The sequence below is a fragment of the Oenanthe melanoleuca genome, chromosome 8 (assembly GCF_029582105.1).
Source record: "Oenanthe melanoleuca isolate GR-GAL-2019-014 chromosome 8, OMel1.0, whole genome shotgun sequence".
Lineage (NCBI taxonomy): Eukaryota > Metazoa > Chordata > Aves > Passeriformes > Muscicapidae > Oenanthe > Oenanthe melanoleuca.
Window position 1 is genome coordinate 29,109,596 of NC_079342.1, and position 22,552 is coordinate 29,132,147.

Here is a 22,552-nt window from a genome sequence, read left to right on the forward strand (position 1 = left end):
GAGTAAATTGCTACGGTCTCCTTTAAACATTACTGCCTTTAATCTCATGGATTATACTTCATAGCATCACAGAATGGTTTGGGTTGGAAGGGATTTTAGTTCCAATCCCCCTCACCACGGGCAATGATGCCACCCAGAGATGCATACAAAGCAAGTATTTTTCTGAATTTCATATAAAAGAACATTTTCCTTATGGAGTAGCTTCTCTCAAGGTGATATTGATGGTCCTACAAACAAATTGAACCCACTTTACAAGCTCAATCCAGATGACAAATACCACCAAACTCCTGTGCCCTGAATCAATAGAAATAAAACTTTGTGCAATAAACTATCAATCAAGAAATTAATTTACTTCAGGGAAATGCAATGCAGCCAACTGAATGGAGATAATTAACATTTTTCAGGACCCAAAGAGCAATTGCTTTAAACATCACATAAGCTACAGAAGGATGCTATTTACTGACTGACCATATATGATAAGAAGCACCAGAAAAACTTCTTAGGATGGTCTGAAAAGCAAAAAATTGAACATATACCCTCAGCTAGTTTCATGCATGTGCCACTTACACTAAACCACCTGCTCTTACACTAGCAGCAGTTTAAAAAAGAAAAAGGAAAGTATACTGGCAAAACAACACCAACTTACTATCTTCCACTGCTGGTATCTTTCAAGAGATGATTAAAATATTAAACCACATGACAAAGGCAATTAAGAGAATTGTAAATGAAGAAATGCTGAAATGTAGAGAATAGTCTGCACAGTGCAGGTAGCACTGCCCTTTCCTGTCCTGCGGGAATAATTTTTCATATTTCAAAATAATATATTATAGATTTTAGTACTGCATTCATTCAAATGTTTAGAGGTGTATTTTGACATAGTTGTACTTTTATTAATACTTTGTCTATGTCAAGCCAGGAATTGCATTCCATAGATATTAATATTCTAAAAGCATATTTCAAGTGTGCACCAAGAAAGTGTATTGAAAAGGATTCCAGCTTGCCTGGCAGGAGTGTAAGCTCAGTCAGTATTAGCAGTAATTCCATTTCAGCAGAGCTAGAATAAGAAATTTTAAAGCTATTTTTAAAAAAATCCCAAGCATTGTGATCACCTGCTTCAATTTTTCACACACTGCAAGCCAAACAGTTTTCTTAAACTACAGCATGACCTTTCAAAAGGCAAGGAATTTTTATTTAATGAGTTCAACTGATGAATAATTTATCGCTACCTTAATAAGGTAGCCAACTTGCAAGGCCCATGAAAAAGCAACTACTAAGAACACAAGGATAGAATCCATATACACCTGTCCTTCAACATCGAAAGTTTGGATGTACCATAGAATAGTTCCACTTCAGTCTAATTCTCTCTTCTTAGTATTCTAAGTACTCTCTTCTAGTAGTTCTTAGTGAACTGCCAGCTCTTTATGTGACAAACTTATGGACACACAGCAAGAACAGAATCAAATCCACTCTCCATGGATGCGGTTTAAACCATCACAGAACATCCTCTCAGAACACCCAGTCTTATCCAGACAGGATGGCTGGGAAAATGTGCCTGGTCACACCAACAATTTATGTTTTAGTTGATTATAGAATTGACACATTCCACCCTGAACTTTTCCTTTAATGGATTTCTTTAAAAATAGTTCTTCCTCAAGGACACGAGAGGTGGCTCAGAAAAGCACGGAACAATCAGGATTGTTCAGGCGATGAAGTCACAGTTCCTACTGTCAGTATGGGGAGAATCAGTTCAGAACTAAAGAGCTGCCTGCTATTTGTTTTAGTGCAGGGTCTACCAGGGACCAGGTGGTACCAACTCTAAATCCCACTAAATCCAATTCCTACTACTACCTGAGAACAAAAAAAGCTAAAAATAATCGAAGTAAATAGTAGATTTTAAAGACTATTTTAAACTAAGTGTTACTCAGTATTACTATTCTACCACATTGCAAAGAAAGAGGAAAGAAGAATATGAAAAGGATATGGCACAATAACTATATATAACCTGAAGGGTGGCACAATATTTTTATGGATTTTAAGCTCAGTTTTATTTCCACCAAATCTTCCTCCCAGCTGGAAGTGCTGAAGAGGTATCACTTCTGTTCTTCTCCAGCATGGATCTATACACACTTGCATCAATATCCACATATGAGAAAGGACAAAGAATAGCTTTCTACTGAGAATGACCTACAGGGAAAATTTTGCCAGTTACAGTGAAAGTACATTCCTAGGTAACTCACAGATGTGAAATCCAGAAATGAGAGGTGTTAGGAAAATGCCACTGAAAGCAAGATTTACTGACCTTCCTCCCCACACCCGAGTTAAAAATTAGCTAATTAAAATGTAATCATACATCTGATAACTATTTTTCAAGATTAATGACATCTAAATACATTCAAATTCCAATAACTAGCAAATTTTGTCTTATTAGATATTGAGGACACTTATATTTATAGCCAGAAATTGGCACATGTAAAATGTTATGTGAGCTATCATTTATTCTAGAAGAAATATCAAACCTGACATTATCTTCCATCTCTTAAAAAAGAAGAAATCAAATATACACCTTATCAGAATTAATAAGAGGTTAAATATAAAGACAACATTGATATCTAAAAATCCTTTTGGAAAGGAAACTATCAGGTAATGGAAAAGTCAAGTCTATAGATTACATTCAAGGCCAACTTCTTTCACCAATATTAAATTCACACATAAGCCTCTCCCCTCTGCTCAAGATTATGGGTTGAAGCTGGAAGTCATCCTCTTAATTCATATATTATAAAGATAAATCACATTAAACTGCCCCAAACATGGAAAATCAACATGCTGAATGAAACACTGCCTCTAACTCAGTGACTTTATTGCCATTCCATATATTGAAATAAAGATATTTGAAATTACTTTCTTAACAGTTAAGGTTTTCTAATACACTAACTAAAAGAAATAAGAATGAGAAACGGCAGTTTTTTACAAAAGAAAAGTTTTACACAACTGATTTGCATTCATTTTTCTGTCCAAATTATTAAAATACTCAGTAGTCAGACAAAATGCCATTGAAATGGAATAAGGCTTGATTTTAAAAAACCTTATTTTTCAGTTAATATTCTAACCCAAGTGCTCACAGGGGATGAGCTTTAGCACACTTCCTTTCACCCATAAAGAAGGTTCTCTACAAAACAAAGCAAAAAAAAGTAAGGGAAAAATGGTTACATTCAAAAAGCTATATTTTATTGTTATGGCAACTGATGTGCTAAAAATAAAGAAATAAAGTTGTTATGGCAACTAGAATTTTAAAGGCAGTCAAAAGTAGAATAATCAAACATTCTGCTGGCTTAAAATGTAACATCTATGACTCAATTTACAGAAAGAGCTTCAAAAACAAACAGAGGTTGGGTTTTTTTAAGGGGGATTCTGCTTTAGAGATCACAATTAGCACAATTCCAGAGAACCCTAAGGAATGCAAAGGAGCATCTCAAGGCAAGTTGAAAATTGCAGGATTGACTCACAGCCAACAGGAAGAAACAAATACCTTTTACCACTTATCTGATGTGCTAGTGACCTTATGTAGAGCCATAAAATGTATCAGGGTGCCCAGAGAAGCTGTGGCTGCCTCATCCCTGAAAGTGTCCAAAGCCAGGTTGGACAGAGTTTGGAGCAACCTGGTCTGGTGGAAGCTGTCCCTGCCCATGGCAGGGAGTGGACTAAAGATGAGATTTGAAGTCTCTTTCAACCCAAACCATTCTGGGATTCCATGATAAAGGTTACTTAATAAATTTAAATTAAGTACTGAAAAGGTAGGAAAAATTAAGTACTGAAAAAATTATTTGTCTGAAGCAGCAGAGTTCTGTCTGTTAGTATGTATGGAATTATAAAAATGCCTTTGACTACAAGATGATAATATCTTTAAATTTCTGATACGTCCTTGATGATCATTACAGGGCTCCTAATTATACATGCACTTTTACAACAATCTCAGAGAACTCCTCTCCTATCCATTATTTCTCAGATTGTCAAAACTGCTACTTCTATTTAAAATTAATAGAACTCTGTGCACCATAAAATATTCCAAAAGCCATAGTGATACATGCCTTAATTAATAATAAGCAAAGTATTTAACAGATACTTCAGGAAATTATTACTAGGAACAGTAACTTGTACTGGAAATATTTGCACTTAAACCATGTACATAGCATGTGCTAGGATCCCAGCATAAGCTGGTATTTTAACACAGCATGTGCCTTTTATTTTGGCTCCACTGCACTGAAAATTAAGATTGCTACTAACAGTACTTGTAACTCTTTTCTCATCTACATGAAAAGTCTCTCATTGCAATCCACAAAAGCTTTCAGTGAGCAGAACTAGCATGGCCAAAAATGCAGTTCAAATTCACGCTCTTCACTTATACTAAATGGAGAAGAATCAGATTAATTCCTTACTGAAGCAAAAAATCAGATGTACACTGGAAATTCAAATAACACACAGGGCTGTGCAACAAGGCTGGACATTCAAGTGTATTTCTGTTGCTTTGCTTCCCCGGCTGTAGTATTAATCTTTGAGGCTGGATACACAGTTAACTCAGCCCCTCTCAAGCATCATGTGAAGCTAGCATTTCCAGAAATGCAAATTATGTGGTAAATATCTCACCTAATGACCAAGTCAACAGCTTCTGCAAAGGAAACTCCATGTACAACACTCATTCTACATACATTTTCAGGAGTCAGGATAAATCTTAGACATGGGAATATCAAGACTTTAAATCCAAATTTCAGAAGTGTGTCTCTGCTTGGGCTAAAGGAGCCCAGCTGCCTATTTCCAAGGCTTGTTGCTGACTCAACCAGACACTGCAGACAGGCCTGAAAAGATGACCAGCTACTGCTGCTCTGAGCTTTCTATGAAATTAGCTTCCTCACTGTGTAATAGCCCAAACTTAATCAAGTGCATGGCTGCCTGAAATACACAGTTTTGAGTTCAAAAAAATAAAAAATGAGCAGACATCCAAATATTACTCCTCGACTGCCAGCTGTGTAATTCCACTGCTGGCATTCAGCATCAGTATTCTTGTTGTATCAGGGGCAGCTATTCTGCATTGAACACACATACATGCATATATAAAAGCATCGCCAAAGAATACTCATTCTAGCATTTGAGAGTGTATTTTATCCCTAATGTGTGTTTACATATTTTCAAATTTCCATTAAAGAAGAATTGCAGGGTCTTCACAGAAAGGAAAAGGAAATCCTAGACAAGTGATTACAAAGACCAAAAGAGCTTTCTGGAATTACAGTTACAAACTCATAAAAGAAAGGGAGCCTGGTTCCAAAAAGTACCTCCAATTCCTCTACCATACAGGCACCAAAAAGTGCAATTAGACTGCAATGTTACATGAACCTACCTTAAGGTTGCCTCACCGATCCATCCTGCTCAGCCCCAGCACTTGCTCCCATCTTACCCTGACACCACACCTGAACAGTGAACCTCTCTGAGAGAAATGGGGGAAGGAAATTTTCTAAATACAAATCCACAATTTTCTAAATACAAATCCACAATTATGTGACTAGCCCTGCAAATGTTAGGTAAGGGTATAAAAAAGAGGTGGAACATGGAGTAATGTGCTTTTGGTAAGCACACTGTTTGAAACTGCAATCCCCATTAATGACGATTTAGTTTAAATGCAGGCTGTATCTTGTACTACCAAGTCAAAAAAAGGTTGTATTTTGAAACTGGATTGCTTTGAAGACAAACCACCCATCTGAAGACAGCTTTGTCCTATGCAGGATATGATTAAAATATGTAGTGCTCCATATCATCAGCATTTGGTTGTCAGTTTATAAAGCAACTGATGAAAACCCTCAGCAAGAAAAAACATTCCTAGCTGCCAAAGTATTTGTCTATGTCCACAAAAACCTACATAAAAGATTGTTAGAAAGAGTATATGCAATAGCAGGCTGCAATCAATCTCCTTCTGGTTAGTTTACCTCAGCAGATGCAAATTTGCTTGCTGATAGGAGACATGACTTAATTTGTATGACCATAATCATCAAAGGGTAAAAATTCCATGATGGATACAGACTGTAAAGAAGATCTACAGGTTTCTAATCTCTTTTGAAGTGATTACTATAAAATCTACCTTAATACTAGCTCTCGCCCTTAGAAGAATATCCTACAGAACACACAAATAATAGCCTGATCATTTGGGGTTTTATCATGAAGAAGTCATCCATACAGTAAGGTAGCAACAAGTTCAGAATTCACTTCTATATCAAATTCCAGTTTGGATTTAAGTGATGTATTCCTCACTTTTGTATGCTTTAATATTCTACACATGCAACTCCAGCCCTGCTGAGTTTGTCATTATTCCAATTGTTCTGAACCGCTGTCCACAGCTATGGTAGACATTAATACTTTAATAAAGTGCTGACCACCAGTATTAGTGTTAACAAAGGCACTTTAAGAGACTTCAATCATCAAACGTTTGGATTCTTAGTGTTCCCCTCTAAGCATTTAGAGCACTCTAATTTTTATAGCATCAAACACTAACGAACTGAAATCAGCAACTAATAGTCAGATGAAGGTGGTTTGCTCTCTTAAATAAAGGCATTTAAGATTTCTAAAGCTCCAGTTCTGGAGGGCTGCAGCCTCCTGAATGCCAGTTATGCAACTTTTATTTGAAAGCGGAGGCCGGTTAGAAGAAGTGGATTTGAGAGGAAAGAGGAATACTAAGAGCAAGTTGATTGCCTCAAACACAATTATCCCTCAGCAATGCCAAGCTTTTGCAGTGGACACAGACATAACCTTTTGCTTCAGGTAAGCAACACCCTATGCTAACAGAAAAGATGATACTCACAGAATTCTATAAAGACAACACACCCTGCAGGGAACTTCTAAAATGATCCAGTTTTACCCAGGGGTGCAAAAAAACATGATTTAAAATGTCTCTACTACAGCTGCTCTTTCAGCATTAGCATCATTACTGCTACAGGAAAACTGAATACTGACTAACAAATCAACATTCAAATTCAACTGGGATACCTATTTATGTTTTATCTAGGACAGAATATCAAGGATTTTCAATAGAGCTCTGAGGTGCCAAGTACTAGAAGCTCTTACCACACTCTGCGGGAACAGCAAGGCAATGACACATTCCAATTTCATCCTACTTAAAAACCATTTGTTATCTGCATCAATATTCATATATACTGAGCTGATGACACTATCTGGTGTATTATCAATTCTTCCAGCAACTATCATTTAAACATATTCAGGCCATAATACTGGTACACCCTTAGTTTTATTGCTGTTTGAAATGATGGAGAACTCTGCTCCCCCAGTCTGAAGATAATAGATCACAAATTCACACAGACCAAATAGAATACAGACTCCAAGAGGGCACATGCAAGTCTCATTTCTACTCCACCCTTCAAAATAAACGTGTCAATTGATGTGACTTTTAGGGCAGAGAGGTCATACATCACTTCAAGAGCCAGGAATTGTATTGTGAGTGTTATTTTAGTGTTCTCCTGTGTGGTTATGTATGGAAAAGAAACTGCAGAAAAATTCTTAACGCAGCAGAATATTTTACAATTTTATGCAGGCCCTGAAAATAAAATACTACTGGCGATATTTTCCATCTCAAGTACCATACATAAACATTAAAATTTAGATAACATAAAAATAAAAATTGCTAAATGATGCTCCTCCTTTACTTCCTGAAGGGACCTGTCATTAAACTAATTCCTTTGAAAATGAAGACTGAGCATAAGATTTTCCCTTTCGTGCACACAAAACTGAAAGACTTTGCCCAGATGAGTGCTAAATGAATCAACACTTCGCAAATTAAATTCACCTTAGGGACATTTTATTCCTGAGTTTGTAAGAGTAATATTAGGATTTGCTGTGGAACTAGGTACCCTGGTACATTTATCATAAACTAAACCTTTTATCTGAAATCTAAATTTAAATGAAGCTATTTAAAGAACTAAAATCACAACAACTTCTACTCTTCAGGAACAATAATTTTTCCCTGATTCCTAGTAAGTATTTTTAACTCATATATACTTTATTGTTCCACAGTGTTGCAGCACCACTAAAATAATTCCAAGTAGTAACTGTCAGCACCAACAGACCAGCTTACACCAAAAATGAAGTTTCCTATCACTCCAACCAGCATGAGCTGATTTGTCTTTACAAATCACAGAAAAATATCAAGAATCAACTTGCCATGAAACAAATTATCTCTGTTTAAGAGAAGAGTTAAGTAATAGTCATCCTATGCTTACCCTGTAAAAAAAACAGGTGGGGAAAAGTAAAACCTAAGAAACTGCCTATATATAATGAATTTAAAAGAAACAGGAAACTCAGAGTGATCAGTTCCTCCAGAATTATTTTGCCTAATACCAAATGCCTCATTCAACAAGCAAAGTAATAGGTATTAGCTCTTTCTCTTTTCAGTCAACTGAAAAAATAACCCCACGTTTTTATTATAATGATTATTGATCTTTATGTAGTAGGATCTTTCATAATTGCTTAGCATACTGCTATGCCATCCTTGATATCTATTTCCTTTAAAAGTCAAGGGAGACAATTCCTAGTTAGTACAGAAACAAAATAAAAATTCGAAAAAAACCCCTATTCCTCACTACAGAAATCTAAACTCCCCCATTTTCCATCAGGACAAACAGATGCAGAATTCTGAACACAAATATTTCGTACAAAAATACTCTAATGTTTTAGTCCATTAACCAGCCTGCTGTGGCGGCCTGTGAACAGTCATCTTTTTAATTACCCTTACTGATTAAATTAGTCTCAGAACACTGAGCAGTGGAAACCTGCTTGATGTCGCTGGGATAAAAAAATATTATTCTTCCCTTTCTTAGCGCTAACTTAACATCCTTTGGTATTGCTGCAAATAACAAGCTTGATTCATTTTCTACTCACACTAAAATAGCCTTCCCATGTAAGGAATTCTCTCAATTCCCAGATAAATGTTTCACACAAATAGCATTTGCTTCATACAAATAAAATAAATTCAAAAACTAAATGAACAAAATCACACAAACATGGCATCAAAGCACCAGTTTCAAAGTCAACTGCATTTATCTTCTTTGGATAGAAACAGCGACTCACTTGTGATCTCCTCAGTTTTCCTTTTACTAACTATGCAAGCAAACTGACAATAAAAATTTAAAAAAATAAGTAAATATTAAGTATGAAACAAATAATCAAATACCTTTTCTTGTTTGAACAGTTTGGTAAATTCAAAATTTTAAAAATAAACACATTTCTGCATTAGGTTTACATGAAAGTTGATCTTCATTCCTTGGAGCTCAGTTCAAAGACATATGCATCAAGAAACAGATAATTAGAGTTAATGCAATACATGGAAGATTGTGTTGAAACTTCAACAATAGCATTTGCTCTTTTCATCTATCCTATTTCTAACTTTAAATTTTGGACAAGACACAATTCCAGAAACCCACAACCTTAACTTTTGGGTTTTTTTCTTTTTGCTTTCAAAAAAGAGGATTTGTCTCGTACAAATTGGAAATAATAATGCTGGTCCAAATTGAACAGATAAACTACACATATTAACTCTAAATTGATTAATTTAATCCAGCCCCAAATCCAATCCACTTGCTCCACCTTCTGCAACAATGGTAAATACTTTAATCGAACTGCAATTGCTCACCATTGCGTGAGTATTATACTGCTGGAGTAGTGATACCCTCGATTAGTGCTATTTTCAAATTATTAAATTACTGAGATCTATTATTTTCATGACATGGCAGTATTTAATCCCCAAATCAATACCACTCACAGCTTAGACGAATTCTTAGGATTTTCACTCTTATGTGCAGTGTCTTTAAATATTACTGGTCCAGACACAAAACACAAAAAATTACAGCCAACAGAAAAAGCTGGGGTTTGGCCAAGTCTTCTGAAGCCTGACCCTTTAATTAGTTATTATCTCTAACTGCTCTGGGCACGTGCTCATATTGCCAAAGGAAATGATAACAATAAAAAAATAATCTTATTTTTGGTTCTCTTACCAGTCATTTGGAAGGACAGCCATTCAATCTTTCGTTAAGACCTTCAACTCAATGTCACCACTCAGCTCAAATCCAGGCATTCGCATTCCTACACAAACTTTTGCTGCTTTGAGTAATATAATACTACCAGCATCTGCTTTATCTGAGAATAGGCTCCTTTTTCCAATCTTAATTTTAAAATAATAATAAAAAATTTCAAACAAGTTTTGCTTCCTTAAACCACAGCAGCAGCTGCATTTAAGTGAATTCTAAATAGGCTGATAGATGAACATACGGTTAATTTCTTAAGGGAATTCCTATTGTAAACTGGAAGTCTTTTATGAATAAATCATACAGTTTAAAATCAGAAATGCTACCTTTAAACAGTTCATCCAAAAGTTTTCAAACTACAGAATGTGAGTAATAACCTCCTGTTTCTGTTCTCGTTTTACTTACACAGCTACATGCAGCCCTGACAGGAAAGAAGTCTCACCCTACAAATTCAACAGTGAGAATTCATACAAGAATGAAATTATCTAAACCAGAGAAGCTAAATTCTGATAATAAGCAGTGTAACACACAACAAATAAAACATCTGTCCCCATGCAGATGCAGCAAGTATTTCAGGTGAAGTTGCCGCATCACTGCCATCAAGTGACAGCAAATTTCTACTCATTTTCACACTGAAAACGCCTGAAACCTGTTCTGACAAAGCCACAGTGGGCCACGGGGAGCACAATTCTTACAGGACACCAATTACCAGTCACTTCAGTCGTAAATAGGCTACACTATGATTTGGCACCCATCAGTTTATCAGAGCTCTGAATACACCTCATCATGGAAAAATTCATTTGAGTCTCTGGAGAGGAACCAGCGAAGATGACATAATGCCAAGCAGGCGGGAGAAAACACTCTGTCAAGGAATTGACCTCTGCTTGTGCACATTTTTCTACTTACATTTTTTTTAACAAACAGATTAGACGTGCTTTTTCAAAAGCTCTTTAAGTACCAGTATGTTCATTATCATAAGCAGATTTTTCTCACTCTGATTTTATTTTCCTTAAAGTAAGTACATAAATAAAAATATACATTTATCCCTACTCATGTATATTTGACTTCCTCCTTGCCGTCAGGCGCCACATGCAGCACTGTGAAGAGCCCATGGCACACACATCAGCAAGTAAAGTAAGGCACATTTTGACTGTCATACAGAACACATTTACATATATGGCAGAAAAGAAGCAGCTGCCAAATCACAACAACTACTCTCTAAAATTGTATGCAAAGCCTACTATTGTAAAACTTCCTAAGCAATTCGTGGTAATCATCAAGCTGGAACTCAGCAGGAGACCTAAGAGAGTGCAAGGTAGTGCTTCTCAGTACTTGTGGGAGGAGAAGCATTTCTTTCTCCCTTCCCTCCTGAACTCCAAACTTGCCTAGAGATGGGAAATGAATGCTCTGATCTAGAGAAAAGGATCACCAAATCATTCTTGACAGACTGCTGATCTCCAGTGCACATGACTAGAGAACATGGAGGCCTTCTGGAAAAAATAAGTGCAGCACTGACTTTTCTAAATGAGACATTTTATTTTGCTTTCAATGCTGAATTGAGACTCTAAAACAAGCCCCAAATTACCCTCTCCTACAGAGCACACTGAACCAAGCACTCCTGTAGCTGAGAAACACTGCAGCAGGTTCCAGAGCTCTGCATACACATAGTTATATACAGTATAAATGCACACCCAGATTTCCCAAGTGATGGGACATACAACTGGCCAATCTAACATAGCACTGCTGCCCAAAGCTGGAACAGAACAACAAATGTATCTGTATCATGGTCTCTTCACTAAATTCAAATGCTGAGAGTCTGCTGTCATTCAGAGTATCACAAGGCACACATTTTTGGCCTGCCAACAACACAAGTCTCACTAGGGAGCACAGTTTCACCAGAAGTTAACCAGTAACACTGTAGCAAAGTCAGAGCTTTTACCAGATTCTCTCTGTCCCCAGGAGAGGCAACCATAAATCAGGTTTTCAGCACTAATAATTCCAGCTATTGAGTTCATCTTTCAAGCTGTGCCAGTATCATGGTAGAGGTTTTTCTAGCAGTCGCCAGTGCCCTTTTGCTCACTGAGGTGCTGCAATTTCCAATTTAACCCAGGAGTGCACGTCAGGCTGGATGAACAGGGAGAGTAGGCTCAGAGGGAGGGTCTGTTACATTGGGCAGCATGGGACAGAACCTCAGGGACTTCTCCAGATACTGGACAGCAATGGGGAGTAGTTTGAGGGAGAGAGAGGTTCTGGGGGCTTTCTGGATGTCACTAGGCAATGGTTCAAGTTTAAGTTCAGAGATGCTTGTACCACATCCTACTTCTGGTATTGAGCCCACTTCATTCCCAGGACAGCAAGTTCAGAGCATCTCCAGCTCTCCCCACCTAAGAATGGTTCAGGAACATATATGTTCATTCAAGGAATATACTGCTGAAGTCGTCAATGCATCCACAAACACATCCAGCTTCCAGAAGAGAAACATCAAGCAGAATGACCAAAATACAAGGAGACAATGAATTTGTGCCAACGTAAACATACACTGAAAGAATAAAGATGAAAATTACGGGTTTGATGGGAAGAATAAATAATTACAGAAAAAATAAAATCCATATTTTTGGTATGTTAGGATGGTAGCATACAAATAATGCACAAAAAAGAAATCAGTTCTGCTTTCTCACACGGAGAAGCAAGTGAACAGTAATTAATACCCAAACAGCCCTGAAGCTTAACATTATTAAGTTATTATTCGGTTATTATTGACACACATAAGGTAACACTACAGCCAAGCTTTTACTAGTATATACTACTAAAATATGTACTACTATTCTCTCTGCCTAATTCACATTACTGACACAACAAAATAAAACTGGAAAGTTCTGTTCACAGACATAAATATCAGATAATAATTAATATTTTTAAAAATCAGCTGACTTTTTTTTCTGGAGCATCCCATATTAACTCTTCCTAAAGATGTGTCCTAGCTATGGTATGCCACAGGCTCTCTCCTGTTCATTTCTTTCATGAGTCTCTACTGCTAAATTATGTGATTGCCAGTAGTTTAGACAGACAGATTAGACAATAAGTTTTGTCATTTCAGAAAGAAAATTATTCACTTTAGAAAAAAACTGTTTGTATAAATGCTTCAGTTCAGCAGAGGACTTAAATTTTTCATCAGTAATACCATAATATTTTGTATAAAAAGCTGTATGAAATATCATCTTCCAAAACACACATCACCGCAATATTTCTGTAGTGAAAAGACCAAGTGTAACAAGGTATTTTTAAGGCACAAGGCTCCAGTATCAAGATAAACCTTGCACTTTAGAAGTTTTCCACTCCCTCCTCCACCATGAAACAAACATCTTTCCCACTTTTGGAAAGCAGGGGCAAATAATGGAGGTGGCTTTAATGCAACATACAACTGACAGATGTCCTTTGAATGGTTTCTAAGGAAAATATAACACAGCTACAACATCAAAATGAAAAATTTACACTATCAAAACATTCTTCCTTCTTGGTAAAGAAAAAAGAAGCCACCAGGACAGTTCTCACTCTGGGGATGCTTCTTAACTTTACAAACATAATTAATTATGTCAAATTAAGAGGAAAAGTAGCAAAACAACATGACAACATTATGAAAGGAAACTTTGAGTAACAATATCTACCCCAGAATTTCTGTGTGGACAGATAATTCATAAGCCAAATAACAAATTCAGTACTTGCTCTGAGTAGCATAGAAAATTATTTCCATCACTTTCTGCCATTGAAAGCATATTTGACACTGCTGCTCTTCTCAGAGCTGTAACAGCCCTGCAGCGGCAGAGCTCCAGAACCCCAAATGATGAGATCACCTCTGACATTGCACAGAGCCTGTGCTACACAACACAAAGCTTCTCCCTCTTGCCATCACAGATCTAAGATCAAACAGCTCCATAGACTTCTTAGAATGCTCAGTGACTGCATTAATGGACACAGAATGGGAATTAATTTCCAAAAGGATTCTCTTCTCATCTTACCCATACAGTAAGGAGACTTGTTTCCTGCTAGGTCAAAATGTTTTTAACATGCTTTTTAAAAATAAACAACAGAAAGAAGAAATACTCAATTTTGAGCCATTTTGTTTGGGTTTGAATTTTTTTAAGAATTGAAACCCCTGAAATTAAGACATACATAAAACAAACTTTTGAAAAAATAAGGTGATGGATGTGAGTTTATAAAAAAATCCATAAGCAAACACCTGAACAAGTTGATGTTACTATCATCACAGCAAGAGAACAGAAAGCTAAATGTCAAGCATTACTACAGATATAGGTCAGCAATTTCTATTGCTAATGCCATGCAGCAGGTACCCATGGCAGCAGGTAAAGACACATAATCACAATCACAGTTGCGTGAAACAAGCCAAACTGTTTCATTCTTCTGCTGCCCTGCCACTGACTAAAACTGCTGCCCAGCAGAATCAATCTTAACCAAAGGAAAGAAAAGTAAGCAAAGGAAGGAAAGAATAAAAAATAAGTTCCTTACCATTGTGATGAGTAATCTGTATTTATCCAACATTGCCTGGTTGTCATGGCATCCTGCCAGTAACTGCCAGATCTCTGCCCTCAGTGCCTCTGGAACACCACTCTTCACCAGACTGGACAATCCATTTGGCCTCACAACAAGGTTATTGTGCCTGAAATAAAGATGATCATTTGCCTGTTGTACTTCAACTACAGGAGTCAAAATAAAGATTAAAAACATTTAAAATCTTTAAAGTTATTCACTAAAACAGAGTCAGCAATAGCAACACAAACTTTTTTCCACTGGTTACATTAGTTAGTGTCTGTCAGATGGAAAGCAAAAACTCTGCAAGAATTTACAGTAAGAACCAGTGGGAAAATGTAGAGATATCCAAATTTTCTAGGTGTGGAAACATTAATGAAAATTAACCATAAGCAGGTGCAGAAATTGAACTAAGTTGGCTAATGAAGAACAATTTGAATTGAAATATGTCATCTGTGCAGACAATTCAATGGACTTTCAGTACCTTAAATGAGCTTATAAAAAGGAGGGAGAGAACCTTTATAGGGGCAGATAGTGACAGGACAAGGGGGACTGGTTTTAAACTGACAGAGAGGATGGGTTACATGGATATTGGGGAGAAATTCTTCTCTGTGAGGGTGAGGAGGCCCTGGCACAGGCTGCCCAGAGAACCTGTGGCTGCCCCATCCCTGGAAGTGTCCAAGACCAGACTAGGGACAGCCTGGAGCAACCCAGAATAGTGGAAGGTGTCCCTGCCCATGGCATGGGGTTGGAATGAGATGAGATTTAAGGTCCTTTCCAAACCAAACTATTCAGTTATTCTATGATCAGATACTCTAAGCAGTTACAGAATTATAACATGCATGTTGAAGACTACATATATAGTAAATACATCAGAAAGTCAAAGCTCTTAATAACCAAAAGTTTGGTTATTACATGAATCCAGTCATGTGTTATGTGAGAAACAAAGAAGGGCTCCCTTGAGGAACTGAGCAAGCTGATCAAATGAACAGCTAAAAAGGGACATTCCCATAGAAACTAACAGGGAAATTTTCAGCAACACCAAGGAAACAATGCAAATAAGGCAAAAACTAACACACATGCTGTGGCACCATCCTGAACATAATCCTAACTGAGAATTAAACAATCAAACTTCAGTGGCTCTGTCCTAGATTTGTATTTTATGGCAGAGGTAATACTTTAGCTATATGAGTCCATGCTGGATAGCATTACTAATTTCCATAGCCACGTTACAAGTACTGGATGGCTCTTTGGGAAAAAGCCTGTGCATCCATAATCCTTGCTCAGAACAACAGAAGTAAGCATAAAATAAAAGATTGTCTTATTCTAACTTTATCCTTCATCATGTGGGAGGTCATCTATCCATGGATGCTGACATCTTTAACTTGTTACAAAATGTTGCAATTTTCCCATGCAAACTCATAAATACAATTTTAAAAAAACAGAGAGTAAAAACACAGAGCAGCAATACTCAGACTACACTCCAACCTGACAAAAATATGTTTCTGATCAAAGACTGTTATTGATCATTGCTACTCGTGTTTTTTTTAAGAAATAGTTGACCAGTCAGCTAAAGCAGCTTAGCTGGCAAGAACAACTTTAATGGTGAGGATGCAGTAAATAGTAAAATAAATAGTTACACCATTACTTTTCAATTGTTTGCTCAATTGTTTATCTTTTTGGTAAATTATCTTATTCTTATTTATGTTTATATGCTTGAAGGAGAATCTTGGAGCAGGTGTTTCTGCTAAGTCCAATAGGTTACAGTGACATTTCAATGAAATGACAAAAAACAATTTAAATGCAAGAAATCTTTCATCAAAGAGAAAAATCAGCACACCAGTTCCCCAAGCAGAAAAATTAATTTTTGTTTATTTACTTTTTTACAAGTACACAGATCTTATATTAACATATGGCACAGTTTTTCAACACACTGAAAGATTTTATTTCGATTTGTTTTTTAGTTTTCAAATCCTTAGTATTTCTCACCTGTTACTCTAAGTTTTGTTTTTAAAATGTAACATAACATGGTTCAAGAACTCAGGTAGTTTACAAATTTGAATTACTCTCCAGAGGTAATACTGCTTGAGACACTCCTGAATAAATGTTTGCTAGTCTTCAAACAGACTGGTATCTCCCATTCCTCATCCCATTTTAAAATAATTTTAAACTGCTTTAACTACTAAACAATTCTCTTGATTTATGCGTAAGTTATGTTAGGATTCCAAAACAGTTTATTCCAAAAGTCTAAAATGTTTTGTCTTGTTGATTAGTATACTTGAGTAACCAGAAGAAATAGTTGGATACATAAAACTTAAGACCATGAGCTATGAGTGACTTTTTACTTCAGCATGCTCATGCACAGAGTCCAAGTATTTGACACAGACACAGGTTAAAAATAGAAGAATCAACTGACACATGAATTAAAAAAAAAAAAAAAAAAAAAAAAAAAAAAAAAAAAAAAAAAAAAGTTAAATTGAAAAGTAGCATCTTCCAGTCTTGGATTTTGGATTAAGGTCAGAAACATGGGTGGCAGAATAGCAAAAAACAACTAGAAGGAGAGGGTTCTGGGGGGAAAGTTCAGTTGAGCTCAGGAAAAACTTGTGATGCCTTATCCAGAAACCTTTGTGTGAGATCACCATACAGATGATGACAGCAGTAGCAGGCTGTTTCTCCAAAGCTACAGAGTAGCCAAGTAAAAGGGAGGAATTGCCCAACTAAATCCTTAAAACGTTGTTCATCTCTCTTTTTGGAGTTAGGAAAAGGAAACAGCCAATTCTAGATTAAGTGCCTCTGATTATTTTTGTTGCCAGCAGCAGGAGCTATTACTTACACAGGGAAAACCAAGTAAGTGGCTCTGGCACTTGCTTATGTCTCTCCGAGGCAGCAAACAGACAGACTTTTTACTCTCTTGGCACAGTATGCACTGCTACTGAAGCACTTAATTAAACAACAGAAATAACACTGTTGAGAACGTAGGCTGGGCTTACAAATACTCTTTGTTTTATTCACCAAAAAAAGTGTTCCAGTGAGGATTCACAGTCTTTCTAGATCCCTTTTCAAGTACTTACATATAGCACATTAACAAAAACAGAAAAAAAAAGTGCTTCTAAACAAATCAAATGTACACCAGCTGGCATGCATAGCTTCGATGGGACACATGGGAGTTGCTGTCCTATACTGGGCACTGAGTCTCCTGAGGATTTAACAGCCAGCCCCAAATGACAAGAATGTTCTCCCTGTGAAGACTCATACCTGCTATGTGACTATATACAAAAACACTCTCAAACACAAAATAAAACCAGATTTTTGCATATGCTACATGAAAGACTTGTCAAAAAAGCTCCCAGTTATCTATACCAGTCCCTTCTAAATTAAGTTTAAAAACTACACTTCAATGTGTCTTGCACTTTAGTTTTTAAACTGCCTAAATAGAAGAATTTCAAAGCTCCTGCTCAGGAGCATATGGTGTCATAAACCAAATAAAAGGTTAATATCTAAAATAAGAAATTAAGCATTACCATCTCCCCAGTAACTCTCCCCAGGAATACAAAATCTTCTCAGGACAATCCTTTGACACATCACCAGTGCCACTGGAGAGTTCATTATCACTCTCTGTAAAAATAAAGAAAAACAAGAAAACAAAAGCATGCACAGATTTACCCAAGAGCACAGACACTAGAGATGCATACATACAGGTATCAGACAATTTTTTTCTCATATATCAGTTTTAAAAGCAGAAAAAGATACAAAATTTTAAAGGAGTCATAAAGAATGTTTAGCAGACTTTACCAAACAAGAGTATTAATAAAGTTATCATAAAGTTTAAAAGAACAAGACTAGGGAATAATTCACAGCATTGTTACCAGAGAGAGGACTGGGACCTAGAAAAGCATTATGTGAGAAAAATTTCAAGGCTGTCAACTCTCCATTTAATGAGCTTTCACCATATTACCTAAAAGTCACATCCACTCCAGACTTCACATCAGAAGTCCCTGATAAAGCATAGTAGATAATGCTACTTCGTTACACCACATCCCTTTGGCTGTTATGTGGTACCCTTAGCTCAGGTAGCTTTCTCTGAGCTACAAGATCTTTTTTTTACTGAAGCAGGTTCATGAATGAGCAGGAAAAAAACAACACTGTGACATTAAAGGTCACTGTGCATCGAACAGAGAGGAGTGCTTCAAATGAAAGCTCATTATTATTAAGAATGAAACAGTTATATGACTAACATCCAAACCCAGAAGGGATCATGTGGGCCTGGAATAGCATGTTTAAAAAAACCATCCAATCTAAGTGCTCATTAGGATTTCAAGTGTCTCATGGGCCTGTGCAGCTGCCCACAGTAAGCTGGATAGTCTAACTCCATATGGCAAGTCCTTATGCAAATATGGTCTTGCAGTTATTTGGACTTTTTCCAGTTTTATCTGAAAAAAAATACTGGTAAGAATTAAACAAGTGCAATTTCAACAACACCAGATGCTAACAGGCTCCATCTTTCAGTGTCTTTAGTAGGAAACACAAACCAAAAAGAGACACAGCAACAGCCCTCTTACCATCACTATAGAATCCCAGAATGGTTTGCATTGGAAGGGTCTTAAAGCTCATCCAAAACCCCTGCCTTGGGCAGGGACACCTCCCACTAGCCCAGGCTGCTCCAAACCCTGTCCAGTCTGGCCTAGAACATTTCCAGGGCTAGTGCAGCCTCTCTGGGCAACCAGTTATCTTCAGAGGCTGCTGAAGCCACAGACAGTTTGATGTTAGAGTGCTCCAAGGCTGATCTTGCCCATGATTTGAACTGACTCCAGAAGTTAAAATGTAACAAAAAAGAAGAAACAAAGCTACACGTGCCCCCTCAAATCCCTTCAATACTCTCTTCCACACAGCTCTGTTGCTGACTTAATATCATGAATTCCCACAGGCGCATTAAACGCTTCAACTCCAGCCCTATGTCAACAATGCAGTTCAGGTAGAAGAGGATCTTCAGACCTTGTGCAATTACCCTGCCAACTCTTCATCCTTATCATTCTCACTACAATTACAGGTTTTTAATTTATATTCTTAGCAGTTCTCAAATACAAGTCATCAATAAAATATCATCAGTGCTTGAATTTGACAGTGAGCTGAGAGGACAAAGATAGCATATCTGTGTTTCACAGACAATTAACAGCAAAAATGCTGCTCTAAGAGAAGCATATCAGAAATTTCTGTTTCAAAATGAACACTACCTTGGTGAAAGGCTTCAGCTTGGAACCTGTTTGCACAGCTTTACAGTTCCCAAATATCAGTCAAACCTCCATTTAAATACTTCCCCATTACAATTAAAAATAATTCAAACAAAATAATTACCTACCTGCATCACTAATCTACAAAAAACTTCATTTTAAGATTTCCCAATCTTTTGCATGCATTCACTAGAACTAAAGATGGAAATAAGAAGATCTAAAACCCCCAAGTTTATAATTTTAACTAAAATTTTATATCACAATGACAGATTTCCCAGTAACCAAAGGAATCAATTGTGTCCTAAGGAAAAAAATGTATTTGAAGACTCTGCTTCCCCCTTAAAAGTATCAAAAACAGTGGAAAGGCCAATTTCCTCACTTACCAGACAGACATGGCAGTAACTAACAGAAAAAAGGAACTAAATGTATTACATTTGTTTAACTCTCTCCTCCCTTGATCTGCACAACCGTGTCAGAGGGACCAACAATAAACGCAGTCCCTTCTACTTCCTTCCCATGGAAAGGAGAAAAAAATTTGAGGAAACCTCTGAGATGAGCCCATTCAGAGACACAATACACGTTTATGATACTGGTATATATAAAGAATCTCAAGAAACCCAGCTCACATCAGGAATTTTATTGCAAACCACAATTTCAGAAAAATTTTATGCATTCAAAATAAAGGAAGAAAATTTGGCACCAAATGCTTAAAGAAGAGATTAGAATTTCTCTGGAGAAGATGAAGAACTACAGCACATCTCTATAAGAGTTAATGTTGAAAATACACACAAACAAACCCTGCAGCCTGGAATGAAATCTGATAAGGATGACTAAAATCCCTTCCTATGAGCAACAAAGCACAGTAGCTCTCATCGGATGCAAACCTGAGCTTGCCAAGGAATACTGACATCAGCCTAAAGAAACAAACCCCTTGATTTCTCACTGTGCTGGTATTCTGGGTAAAATTGTTCAAAGTTCTAAAGGAGATCAGTGTTACACAGCACATATACTCCAGTGCTTCAGCCAGAAAATTCTTTCATCGGAAAATTTGGCAGTGTTTGAAATATATTATTCAGTTGTATGTCAGAAAATTTCAGGCCTTAATTAGAAATGACATATGCTCCCCTTCAAAAGATAATAATGTCAAACTTCAAAACAGAACAGGGCCAAGGGAAGAGAATAAACAACCTTAAAAACCCTGCTTTGTTTCCATTCTAAAGAGTATTTACAAATTCTAACCTCTCAAAGCATTAAGATATAAGGTAAAAAAAAAAAAAAAAGATGCCATGGGAGGGATATTTAATTGTGGATATTTTTCTCCGAGTATTTTTACACAATTCTTTCCACATTCCATAACATCTATAAGCCAGCAGAATTTGCCAAGGCATGATTTAATCCACCCTTATTCTGCTGGGAAAGCCACAAACTCCTTCTTCTAAACGTTTTGTGTACTTCTCCTTCCTCCTGTATTTGCCCTGACCTATTAGAGCCATAAACTGGACAATAAAACTTAAGCTTTGTCAGAGCAGGTGGACGATGGAAGACATCTCAAGGGAGCAATTCTTGGAGTTGTGAATGTGTGCACTGACAAACAGGCTTTAAGACGACCCCAAGGGAATGGCAAGTTTCAAAGGTTTCCTGTTTTGTTTTGAATTGCAACATGATTCACAAAATTCACATAAAGGTCATGCCTCATGAATCAATTCCCTGAATTTAGAGCTTTTTTAAAGCAAGACTGATCACACTCCCACAGCAAGCATTGCTCTGTATGGTATCAGCATGGAATAATACTTTGGGCTGAAAGAGACCTCTGTAGATCAGCTAGTCTGACCCACTCCAAGCTCTAGTTAGATCAGATCACTCTAGAACCTGAGAGAGAGGTGTGCTGGGTTTGGCTGAGAGCACCAAAAGGGCTTGAGGTGCACAGAAAGCTGGGATAGGAGACAGACGCAACAGATGACCCCAACTGACCTAAGGGATGTTCCACACCATAAGGCATCACGCTCAGCATGTAGAGCAGTAAGGAAAGGGAGGAAAGGAACTTCAACGTGATGCCATTCGTCTTCCCAAGCCACTGTTTCCCAGGGGATGGCTGAGCACCAGCCTGCCCATGGGAAGTGGTGAATGAATTCCTTGTTTTGCTTTGCTTGAGCACCTGGCTTTTGCCTTCCCTACTGAACTGCCTTCATCTCAACCCACGAGTTTTCTCATTTTTACCCTTCTGACTCTCCTCCACCTCACCAGGGAAGAGTGCACGAGCAGCTGTGTGGGACTTAGGTGTCAGCCAGGGTTAAAACACAATATGAGGTTAGTCTTGAACACCTTCAAGAAAGAAGACTGTAAAATCTCTCTGGACAACGTGTTCCACTACTTGACCATACTGATGGTCTAAAAACAAACCAGTCAACCAACCACCTGTCGGAGACTAAAATATTATAATTCATGGCTTAAACATCTTCATGAAGGACTTCTGCCTATTATAGGGAAACTGTATAAAAATAGAAGCTTAAGACCACCACACTCTGAATGGGACCCTGCACTGCATGTTGATGGAGATAAGATAAAGTGACTCAGGTCTGGGCTGGGGAAGAAGAATTAATTCACAGAGCTAGCAAGAGCTTAGCACCTTGGGGGTGGAGATCACAGCCTCAAGGCTATCAGCTGCCAGACTTGAACAGACCCTCCACACCAAAGGGTGAGGAGGAG

General features: G+C 37.2%; 1 protein-coding gene across 5 annotated transcripts in view; it reads right to left on the reverse strand.

Moving 5' to 3' along the window:
- RABGAP1L (RAB GTPase activating protein 1 like) overlaps positions 1-22,552 on the reverse strand; it is a 260,444-nt gene that overhangs the window by 191,235 nt on the left and 46,657 nt on the right. For all 5 annotated transcript variants that reach the window (XM_056497048.1, XM_056497050.1, XM_056497049.1 and 2 more), the window contains 2 exons: positions 18,140-18,233; positions 14,598-14,748 (listed from right to left, as the gene is read on the reverse strand). In XM_056497048.1, coding sequence (XP_056353023.1) covers positions 14,598-14,748; positions 18,140-18,233 — 245 coding nt within the window. The remainder of the gene's footprint in view (positions 1-14,597; positions 14,749-18,139; positions 18,234-22,552) is intronic.